The sequence below is a fragment of the Manis pentadactyla genome, chromosome 3 (assembly GCF_030020395.1).
Source record: "Manis pentadactyla isolate mManPen7 chromosome 3, mManPen7.hap1, whole genome shotgun sequence".
Classification (NCBI taxonomy): Eukaryota; Metazoa; Chordata; class Mammalia; order Pholidota; family Manidae; genus Manis; species Manis pentadactyla.
In genome coordinates this window covers 69,636,146-69,648,724 of record NC_080021.1, presented here as the reverse complement: position 1 = coordinate 69,648,724, position 12,579 = coordinate 69,636,146, and the positions used below count along the sequence as shown (strand labels likewise).

General features: G+C 32.3%; 1 protein-coding gene across 1 annotated transcript in view; it reads left to right on the top strand.

The window, feature by feature from the left end:
- The window catches only part of CSPP1 (centrosome and spindle pole associated protein 1), a 163,427-nt gene that overhangs the window by 114,056 nt on the left and 36,792 nt on the right, over positions 1–12,579 (top strand). The window contains 2 exon segments of the mRNA XM_057498016.1: positions 5,872–6,024; positions 9,005–9,117. Of these exon segments, the coding sequence (XP_057353999.1) occupies positions 5,872–6,024; positions 9,005–9,117 (266 nt within the window).

Genomic DNA, 12,579 nt, shown 5'->3' with positions numbered 1-12,579 from the left:
AGACTCTGAGGAATTATGCTCAGTGAAAGAAGCCCTTCTCTTTCAAGCGTATTGAAAGAAGTATATTCTCAAAATGACAAAACTCTAGGGATGGAGAACAAATCTGTGGTTGCTTAGGTGTTATGTCTAGTGAAAGGTAGTAGCTGTAAAGAGCATGATGGAGTTTTTGGGGTGATAGAACCATTACATGAACCTATCATATGTTAAATTTTTAAAACACTGTACACAAAGAGAAAAGAAAACCAAAAATGAATTAAAATTAAATAAAATAATCAGTTTGAAATATAGCAACAATATCTCAGTTCTAATTGATTAATTGTGAGATTAAACAATTTTTTCATGTATATTTGATTTTTTAATTTCTTTTATGTATTGTGCTTACTCCAGCTGGATTTATATTTGATTTTATGTTGTTTATTGAGACACAGTTTACATACAATTAAAATCTGCCTTTTAAGGTGTTTATTATTGTTTAATGAGTTTGTTTGACTGATTTTAGTAACCACTAAATGTCTACACAAAGATCTGTAAGCAAACATTTATAACAGCTTTATTTGTAATAGCCTTGAACTGTAAACAATCCAAATGTCTATCAACTGGTAAATGGATAAACAATTGTACCTGCACACAGTGGAATACTATTCAGTAATAAAAAGAAACTATTAATATTATTTATTTAATAATAAACACTTACTGTTTAATGAGTTTTGACTGATTTTAGTAACCACTGCCACAATCAAGATATATAACATTTCAATGTCTCCAGCCATATAACCTTGCCAACCTTTGATTTGTGTTCTAGCACAATAGCATTGCCTTTTCTGTTGTTTTTTTTCCCCTTAGTATAATGTAATATAAATCTGCCCATATTTTGTATATGTCAGTAGCTTATTTCTTTTTATTAATGAAAAGTATTCCATTGTGTGGAGGTGTCACAGTTGTTTATCCATTTACCAGTTGGTGGACATTTTAGGTTGTTTACAGTTTAATGCTGTTACAAATAAAGCTGTTAAAAACATTTGTGTACAGATCTTTGTGTGGACATAAGTTTTTATTTCTCTGGGGTAAAAATAGGAATGAATTGCTAGGATATGTAATAAATGTATATTTGACTTTGTAAGGAACAGCTAGACCTTTTTCCATAGTGGCCGTGCCATTTGCATTCCTGCCAGCAAAGCACAGATTTTTGGTTGCTCTGAATCCTCATCAGCATTAACGTTGTGTTTAAAATTTTACCCATTCTAGTAAGTGTGTAGTGATAACTCACTGTGTGTGTTTTGTTTGTTACTTTTTATTTAGGAATAATTCAAGATTTAGAGAAGAATTGCAAAGTTATTGTAGGTAGTACTCTTTACCCAGTTTTCCTTAATGTTAGCATTTTATATAATATTGGCACAGTGATAAAATAAAAACTAAATTTGATATAATATCCATTTTATTGATCTTTTCATAGAATCAGCTTTTGTTTTCATTCATTTTTCTCTGTTCTTCTCTTCCTGTTGCATTGATTCCTGCTCTTATTTCTTATTTATGTTAAATTTTCTCTTCCTTTTTACTAAGTTCTTAATGTGGAAGCTAAGACATTTTTTCTTTTCTAATATGAATTTTAAAATGCTACAAATTCCCCTTTGAGTACTGCTTTTTTTCTCACAAATTTTGAGATCTTCATTTTTATTCAATTCAATTTGCTAATTTTCCTTGGGATTTTTCGTTGTCCCATTGATTGTTTAGAAGTGAGTTTTAAAAATTTCCAAATATACAGGCATTTTCCAGGTAACTTTCTTTTGTTCACTTTTAGTGTATATTCTGTTTTGCTCAGAAAATATACTTTATGTTATTTCATTGTTTTTAGGTTTGTAAGATTTATTTTATGGACCACCAGTTAGATTTTTATTTGTCTTAGAGACTGTGATCTCTATAAGTAAGTGTATATATTTTAAGTTAGGCTAATTTTGAAATATGTTTTACTAGTAGTGCCAGCACTGGAAATTTTCTTTAGCCTTCTAAATTGACCCATTATAAAGTAGTTTTTGTGACCCATGGATTACTGAATAATTCTATGCCTATTTAGCATATTTAACATGCATAACTCAGCCATTTTCTTTAAAATGTTTTAGTATTTTCCACCAAAGTACCAAGAGCAACTAACTTGTAAAGTTAATTTTAATTTCAAAGTAATCATTTAGGTCTATAGCAAAACAGATTATAAAATAAAATAAGAAATGAAAAATTTAGTACTATTAATATATTGTTTATCTGTAGGTATCATATAATTTAGTCCTGATCAGATAAATTGTTCAGGGAGTAAATTATTTTCCTACTCATGAATCTGTAATATTTTCTTTTGTTATTCTCTCTTTTGGGGAATTATTCTTGTAATGCTAGCAATTTTATGTTAAGTGATATGATGATTTACATTTGAAATAAAGGCTCCCTTTCAGTGACATCTTTGTAGTTGGCAGATTACACTCTTGACCAAAGTGCCTTTTTTCATTTTAATTTTTAGCTGATTTGAAACATTTTACCACATCACAGGCAAGGAATGACCAGTTGATTGACAAATCCTTTTTTCCAATAAACAGCAAATATGGATTTGTTTTGATTGGTGAGTCTTATAGTCCTAAATAATTGTGTACTCTGCTGAAATTAATTTTCTTTTCACATAAATACATTGACTGTTACTCTGAGAGGACTTTATGTTATCATAACAGTAAACTACAACATGTTAATTGATTTTGAAGTTTATTATAGTGTTTGTTTACTTATACATTTATCTCTTAATTTATGGTTTCTATTGGTGAATATCAAAATGAGATTGCATTCCCTAAGCATTCACTGGTGGGATAACAGATCTTTGGATACCATCTGGAAGGACTGAGCTTGATATATACTGCAGTCTTGTAACACAAAATAGAAGAATGATATATGTTACTTCTCATTTATATAGGCTGGTCAGCTTGAGTGAACTGGATGACGGGGGTATTGATTTCCCATTTGAATTACTTTGTATCATTTTTGTGACTTTTAGGGACCTCAGATGTTAGTTTATGACTTCAACTTTCCCATCACCTTTCTATTTTCATTTACTTTCCATATCCACATAGATCCTAGGATTTGGTGATTTCAGAAGCACCTCACTAAATCTTGCCTCTTCTTGGCACATGCCAAGTTTCTTGCTGTCAGCTTTTCTTGGATTTCAGTCAGTCCAGTCTCTCTTGCATTTTCAGTTTTTGTACTCCTTTTTTCCCTTCTACCTCTCAATGTACTTAAGTTATTTGTATTCTTAAACACAAACAAAAACTCTGCTCTTGACCTTGCTATACTTCCCTTATCATATAAAACATATTTGAAAAGTGGTATGTGCTAATTGCTGTCACTTCTTACCACTCTCTTATTGCTTCATATTCTATAAGATGACTTCCAGCTCCCACCACTCTACTGATGCTACATTTTAAAAAATAATTGATGTCCCAGTTTCCAATTTAATGGTTTTTATTCAGTCCATATCCTCTTTGACAGTTGGGTTATATTTGATAACCTCTGGGTTGACAGTTCCTTCCTTTAAGTCTTAAGCATTCTCTGAGATGCTGTCCTCTCTTTAGCTAACATTTTATTAGGTGTATATTATGAACCAGGTTTAATTCATTGAGGTCTGTGAATATGATTTTTATTCTAGGACCGTCTTCTAATATGTGTGTTCCTTGAGTTAGATATACTCTTCCCACCATCCATTCTCTTCCACCTCATCTCTTCTACTCCTTGTGTTTATATTTAGGCTTTCTCTGCAGATGATCTTCAGATCTCTTTCTTTGCTCCTGACCAGTTTTAAAACTCTCTATGTCACTTCCATTCTATCTTCTGAATGTCTGGACCTGATATTTAATGGATTAAACAATCAGATGGAATGGAATTCATACCTAACATGCAAAACTGAACTTTACTTTAAAAATCCCACTCATCTGTCTTTTTGTGTAAAAGCATCATAATTCTGATCAAACAAAAAAAATGCAGAGACCTTTTGACTCCCCCAAATCCAGTCAGTTAATAACCCTAATGTGCAGGTCTGCCTCTTTAGTGTTCTTTGAATTCTCTTCATTTTCAGTTGTACTGTCACAATAATTCAGATTTATTATGTCTTGCTTGGGCTGTTGCCATTTCCTCATTATCTCTTCATTCTCCCTTCATTCTCCTGCTTTGTTTTTCCCATCCAAGCTGTATGTGTCAAAAGTATAATCAATTATGTTATACCATACTCAAAAATCAGTGAGGGCCTTGGAGTCTCACTGTCTTGAGTTCACATTCTTACTCTGCCATTTATTAGCTTTGTGGTCTTTTAGTAAAGTAATTCAGTTTAATTCCCTCATCTATAGTATTGGGGTGAAATTAACAGTACTGTTATCATAGGTTATTATATAGTATATAAAAATGGGGAATATTAAATATATCTGCCATTATTACTCGTTCTACTATAACTACAAACACTGTCTCTACTATCATTTATAGAACAGGACAGAGAACCATCAGCTTGTGTTCAGAATATTCCAGAATAGGCATCCAAACTGCATTTTCCTATCTTCTCTCTTATTACTCTGTTATGTGTGTTTTATGCTCTAGTCAAGTTGGACTACTTCAACATTGCCAGAATACTTCATATTCTGCTCCCTCCCACCTTGGAGCTGTGTCCTCATTACACTTTCCCACCAGTTGTCCCCTGTGATACCACTGTCCAGTTTCAGTCCAGTCTGTCCTAAATACTGAAACAATGTGAACTTTCCTGATTCTCAATTCCAGTTCTCCGTGGTAACATTCACATATTACTTGCTGTGTTCTATCTGATATTCTAATTGTGATTCATGTTCAGAATACATCCTTGAACATAACAGGCTTCCTGATGCATATTTCTCATACCAGGGTTAAATTCACTTTCTCTGCTGCCATACCATCACAGTTGTTTTGTGGAGAACTACTTTTTTTTGGTAAGGATTTTGAATTCTACAATCATTCAGTTCTGTTTTTTAAGACTGGTGGTTTGACTTAGTCCTGCATACTTAGACTTTTTGCCATGTGTATATAGTATCTGCTCCTGTGTAACAATTTACCCAACATATATGTTTTAAAATAACAAACATGTATTATCTTGCATTTCTGTGAGTCAATAATTTCTGAGTGATTTAGCCTGGGTGGTTCTGTCTCAGGGTTTCTCATGAGGTTGAGTCACATGGCTCAGGAGTCCTTAGTTCCTTGCCTTGTAGACCACTCCATAGGGCTCCTTCAGTGTCCTTATGATATGGTATCTGTCTGGCTTTCTTCAGAGTCAGTTAAGCAAGCAAGATGGAAACGATTAATGTCTTCTATGAAGTAGCCTCAGAAGTCATATACCATCATTCTGCAATAGCCTGTTCATAAGAAGTGAGTTACTAACTCTGGTCCACACTGAAGGGGAAGGGAATTGAGCTCCATCTATTAAGGGAGGATTGTCAAATAATTTGTAGATACTGTTTTAAAACCCCCTTCCACATGATTATGTTTTGTAATGATGTTGGGTAAATTTCACTATGACTTGTTTTGAATTGCTGTTTGTTCTATATTAAGAAAAGTTATGAAGTAATATAAATATGACTATGGTTTTATGGTTGTCAAAGATCTATACATTCCTAAGTTCTATACTGATTTTGAGTTTATTTTGTAAGCTGTTTTAAACAAAATCTTAGAAGTCTTGATAATTTTGTTTTCAGGACACCAAGATGTCTTTGAGTTATTCCAACTCTTAATTGTTGTTCTTTCTGATTTCGTACTGTAAGAAAAATGTATCATGCATACTAATTATAAAAATGTATTTATTGAAATAAATGACTTATTTTTCCCTCTTAGCTGATTTGAATAGGATGCACAGACAAAATATAGATGCCTACCATAACCCAGATGCAAGAACATATGAAGACAAAAGGGCCGTTGTATCTCTAGACCAAGATTTAGCCACTTTGAGTGCTGAGAACCTAGAAGATTCTGCAAATAAAAACTCAGGTTTTTAATAACATTTTTTTTTTTTTTTACATTTCTAAAGTTGTTCAATAACATTTCCCTTCTGTTCTCTGACAAAGTTCTAAGTGTGATTTTGAGAATTTGGTTAGTCTGAGTCAGGAAGCATAACACATTATTTAGGCTATTTACAATACTTTTTCTTTATAGTTGTTTTGAAAAAAGTGAAAGGAAAATATAGTTTGCTTCTTAGTATGATGCATTTCTTCTCAGTTTTATGACTTATGTATAGTTCAGCTACTATTAATATTTTCATTTTGCTCTCAGGAGTATGTTTCTTAAAATCAAGTAACTTTTCTACACACAGTTTGCTTCTTACACCCATAACTGTTTGAATTAGTGAAAATGTATGAGATGTGGTATGATAAATTGTGCAATGAAATTCATTTTTTGCTTAATTTCATAAGCATTTGCCCGTCTTTGTCAAATCACAATGTACAAAGAAATGAAGTAATTAAAAGTTTATTTTGTTACTGGTCACATCCCCCTTCTTAAGCAAATATCTTTGATTTGCTGTTTAACAACATCCTGTTCACCTGAAACTAATATAATATATCAGCTATACTTCAGTAAAAACATATCCTTTAATTAAAGGTTCTATAAATTAAAATTTATTTAGTGTGTTTTATGACCTGCCAGCAAAAGCTGTCATCATCTTTCTTCACCAAGTAAACATGTTACATATTTAAAAATAAACTGAAGTTTAAAGAATATACCATCTTGTGCTATATTTTGATGCTTATAAAAGTAACCATTTATTTATTACAAATTCTGTGTTTGTACTTTAAGAAAAGTTTTGATTTTAGACTATTAAAGAACTTTACATGAGGAGGCCCTTTAAAAATATCCCTGACTGATCATATAAACTGTTTCAAAATTTTTAAAATTTTTAACCCTTATGACTTACTGGCCAAACAGGTAGATTAAATGAGTAACGATAATGATAATTACTAGCATTTGCATCTTTCAAGCCTTTGATGGTGGCACCAATTTCTGTAGCCTTTTTGAACACTTCAGATGAGTTTATTGTTTCTGTGGGCAGTCTGTACCACTGTTTGATCTCTAATTACAAGAAAATGCTTTCTTACTTTGATTCAAAATATATTTTTACTCAGTAGACCTAGTTTTGACTTTAGGAGCACTGAAATTGTAATTTTTAATTTTGATGAAATTATTAATTTGGCTTACTCTTTATTTAGTGTGCAATAGGAGCATCAAAACACATTTTCATATTATTGAGAATTTTGGCTTCTTTCTGTTGATTATTACCTCTTTTTATTATAATTTGCTGCTTCTTCTAGTAGTCTGTATTGAGGTCTCAGTGCTACAAATACCTTCTCTACCTTTTTCTTCCACATCTGGTATTGTTTGTAGCTCTGTCTCAGCCTAGAATTTTCTTTTTCTCTGCAAAAACACAAGAAAAATTAACAGTGTCCACGACGCTTTCCAAAGAGTGAGCATAAGCTGGATTACTGAATATGCGCAGCAGAATTTATTGTCTGATAACTTTCTGTACCTTTACTAGGGTTTTGGTGCTGCTGGTGTGACCAGGATGCTCTCATTTAAGAAATCATAAAAAATAATAAAATGTTAAAATTTCCCTTTTTTTAATTAACTGAAATTCCTTAAATAACTTTTATTCCCCATTAATTGACTAAAATAGACTTTCTGAATGCAAGAAACTATCCATATTCATCTAATTTGTTTCTGTGCCATCATATATATGTATCCATATATATATGTATGTGTGTGTGTGTGAATTTATGTACATGTGTATGCACACATACACATACATAGTGATATTTACTATATTAAAGGCCTTAGGAAAGTTGAACCTATCTGAAAATTGAATGTTACAATGTGTGCTTATGGTGTTATTCTCTAATGTTTTGTCTTCATTAGGCTTGTTTTTGTGGCCATTCTTAATGTTGTTTTTCTTTTACTTGATGGTTCTTGGATGAACCATATTTCTGTAGTCCATCCTAATTTGGTTTAAGTTTATGTTTTGGCCTATTATGATTTTCTTTGTATAGAGCAAGTGCTTCCCTGTGGCTTTATTTTTATAATTGTTTTTTTAAAAGAACTTGCTTTGTCTGTTGTTAAAAGTCTTTTTCCCTGTTGCTCCAAAGGTTTAAACTGAGTGGTCATAAAGGTAAAACATATCACTCAGTTTGGTTTTGCTGATCACCTTTCCACCATAATGTAAGATTTTAATGTTTAAATACTGATTTGGCTTTCTGTTTATCTGTTCAAATAAGCATTAATAAATTCAAATACAAAGGCAAAATAGACCTAAATGGCAACTAAACTGCACAGCAGTTGGCTTGTGCAAACTACTCAAGTGAGAGAAATAAATGCTTTAGGTTGATGGTATAAAAATTGAGTCAGTAACTAAAAAATGATATAAAAGTTATGTGAGGGTGAGGCTTAAATTTAAGTACTGTATTTTTTCCTGCATTCAAAGAGACTCCTAGGGTATAATTATTTTACCATGGATGGGGAAACTTTTGAAGTTACTGATTTTTTAAAACAATTTTAGAAATTTTTTATGTATATATGCATAATACATTTAATATATAATTGAGCAGTATTCTTAAGAAAAGGACATTTACATACATAAGAACTTAAACACATACTTTTTTTCTCTCCATAAATTTTATTTAAAGCCTTTGCTGCAGTGAGAGTTATTTAGGCTGTTAGCTTTTATGTTTCCTTGGTGTCTTTCAGGTGTAGCTACATTATGATTTTTCAACTAATATTATTTTAGTTTCATTACATTTCTTGTTATTTTTCATCTGGTCTTCAGATTTTAATCTCAACTTTCCTCTTCTGATCTTAACTCTGGACTTCTTTATTTAGCACATTTTTTCAAAATTTAAATTTGTTAGCAAACTCTTCATTCTTTAAACTTTTCATTTTCTAAGTATTGGTTAATGGTATGTTTTTGCAAAATTTGTCTTTCAAGGTCATATGCAAACACAGAGCTCTCCTTTTGCTCGGGGAAATGTATTTGTTGAGCCGCCAACAGAACTTCAGATTAAACAGCAAGAATTATACAAGAATTTTCTTCGTTTTCAGGTGAAATCTTTATTTGATTACAGTTTCAAAGTTTCATAAGAATTCTAATAAACTAAACTTGCAATGATTGTATCTATAGCATAAAGAATGAGTTCTAAAATGCAATAAGTTATCTAAGGTAACTGATTTATATCATATATAGGTAGTACTAACATTATTTCATTTACATCTGAAAAAGGAATAAGGAGACCTGTTAGATATACAAGTTGACATCTTTTCTAAAGTTTATTAAATCATTGATTGTTAAAAAGAGTGATGAAATTTATAAAACTGAAACAGTAATATATTTACCTATTTGTCATAGAATGAATCTGGGTGCTTAGCATTAGTAGAAAACCAATGTTTTCATTCCAAATTATTTGATATTCTCGACTCAGTAGTATAGATAACAAAGATAGATAGTAGTATAGTAAATAAATAAAGATTAGATGTAATCAATCACAATTTGCAATTATTTGCCCCATTTATGTATGTAAGAAAATAGCATTTAAAGAAGTAGAAATGCCCAAAGGAAAACACTTGAGCGTTTAATGTTTATAGAACAAACAGACTTACTGAACTCCTACACTGTGTTCATCTTTATGCTGAGTACTAGGGAGGGGCCTGAGATAATGAGAGACGTGCCTGTAAGAGAATCAGTTTCTTTTCTCCTTATCTCCCCTCCATACTTACATCCCAGTGTGAGATGAATTTGGTGGGTTGGTTAATCTTCCTTTTATGACTTCTCACATGTTATGCTTTTTTACTTAAAACCTGGTAGAAGCTTTTCTTTTCTGTAGAAAATGCCCAAATTCCTTAGTCTTGTCATTTAAGGCTATATAATTGAATCCCAACCTTTTAAACAAATTCTTATGATTCTACTCAAACCTGTCATCTTTCTAATCCTAATCACTGTGTACTCTTATATAAGGCACTGATAACAGATGTAATCCTTTAAGGATATTTGGTGTTAGTGTTTAGGATGTGTTACTGGAGAATATAAAGATTGGAAGCAGGGTTATTTTACTAGAGTGGTGACAGTGGAAATAGATGGAAAGACCTTTCTAAGGATTGACAGAATTAATAGAGATACGGAATGTAATAGAGTGGCATCAGAGATCCCAAGACAGGTTGCAGCAGATTAAGGGTCACAGTGTCACCTATTGACCTTGACCCTGTGATGTATTGCATAATGACAGCAAGTCAGAATTAGGTAGTTCTTATTAGACTTGGCACATGTTAACATGGTCTAGGGTAGATTCAGGGGAAAAAAAATCTTGCAATTGTATTGCCTTTCATTATTTATAGGATACTTTTTCATACAGTATCTTTTTAAACCTCAAAACTCTGAAGAAGGTATTATTTCTATTTTATGACATGCAACTAAAACACAGGCTAAAAGGTAGCAGAACTAGCAAATGTGAGGCAAGTGCTTAAACTCAAGTCTCTTGACTTTAAGTATCATATCTCTTGGTACTTACACTTACATTTCTAGAGAGCTCTGGGAAGTCCTTCCCTCTGAAAAAAACTAGTAATGGGGGAAAGCTTTGACTATATTGGTTTTAGTAAGTTCAGCCTTCAGTTCTCCCACGCTGGAAACCCTCAGTTTATCTGTGAAAGGATTGCTTCAAATGGTGGTGGACATAGTTTCTTTGACCAGCTTTTTAATACCCTCACTTTTTTTTGGCCACAAACATATTCTAACACAGAGCTTTAAAAACGTGAAAATAGCTAAATGGTATTTATTATTACTATCAACAATGTAGTGTCAAGACAAGAAGTATTCCCAAGCCTAAGTGTTAAAAGAAATGTTGCAAAATGTTCTTATCTGTGCACAAAGTTGGCAAGATAAACCTTAAATCTATGTTTGTACAAATAAGTTATCTTGTTAGTTTAAGTTAATGTAGAAGTCTTCATGTGGTTAAACTTTGGTAAATAACATGTAAGTATTTAGATGTCATTTTTAATTACAGCTTTAAAAATAATTAACAAATTTAATAAAGAATTTGTAGAACCCTTAAAGCACTTTTGCATTATACAGTTTGAAAACTACTGACCTGGAAGATAGCCTTCTACTTTCTGTTGAACTACTGTGTAGCATTTTTGGTGGAATGGCATTTCCTTGGATTTATTAGGTGTGTGGTCCATTTATAATTGTGCACCTTAATAAAGAAGTGACCTTGTGATTGTAAATTTTTTTCATGGAGTAGGAAGAAGGGGGAACTGACTGTGGAACTGATTTGGGTATATAGATCAGAATCGATATATTCTCTAGGTATATTATACTTGAAGTGGTTATGTGTGCACTGCTTAGTATTAAATGTTAAGATTGTGCATATTTAATAGTGTTTTTTGAAAGAAGTGTTGGAAAAAACCTTAGCTTGTAAAATCATAGGACAAGTAAGATTAAAGTTCTTATAGCTCAAAAGATTGACAGATATAACAACCTTGGAGCTAGAGGAAATGTATACAAGATCAAAAAAATAATATGAATAGTCATAAACAATTCATACTTTATAGGTAACCTTAAACCAGTATCATAGATACCTGGTACCCATGCTGCCATTCTTCCCTGCCTCATACATGGAGCATGTAGACTATCTCTTAGGGTCCTCTTCCTTTCAGAGCTTAGACTGCATTAGAATAGACACCCACAGTAGTCAGCACTGCAGGCTCTAGGTGGCGTTCAAGATGAAACTAAATTATGAATCCTTGTGGCTAAATTCTCATTCACCTCACAACTTGCCAGTAGATAGGCAAAAAGGAAGGTCATTCTGAGGTAAGGATTCTTGGGTAAAAAAGATTGAATGGTAAGATATTTTACTGTTTTTTTATGATGCTAATCAAGCCAAGGAACTTTGAGACATAAAAGGTAGCAGTCATTATAGAATAATACCGTTATAATTTACTGAGTACAGTTCATGTAGGAGGAACTTTTGTTTTTTCTGTACATTGATTCTCTTCAATGTTTTGAGCACTCGTTTGAGATACAGACATTGATTATTCTCTTTTGTTAGATGACAAAAGTGAGTAAGAAAGTTTCTTAAAGATATACAGCCTTAAAGTGTTTGATACAAAAGAATTTTGCTCATAACTCTTAATATTACATCACGCAACCTCCCTAAGAAAATAGAGGGAACTGAAAAATTTAGGAACTTACTTTTATTTATTTATTTATTTATTATGTTGGTATAATTAATCTACAATTACATGAGGAACATTATGTTTACTAGACTCCCCCATCACCAAGTCCCCCCCACAAACCCCATTACAGTCACTGTCCATCAGCATAGTAAGATGCTATAGAATCACTACTTGTGTTCTCTGTGTTGCACAGCCCTCTGCTTGCCCCCCCCACATTATACATCTATTCATAATGCCCCCTTCCCCCCCCATTATCCCTCCCTTCCCACCCATCCTCCCCAGTCCCTTTTCCTTTGGTAACTGTTAGTCCATTCTTGGGTTCTGTGTTTCTGCTGTTGT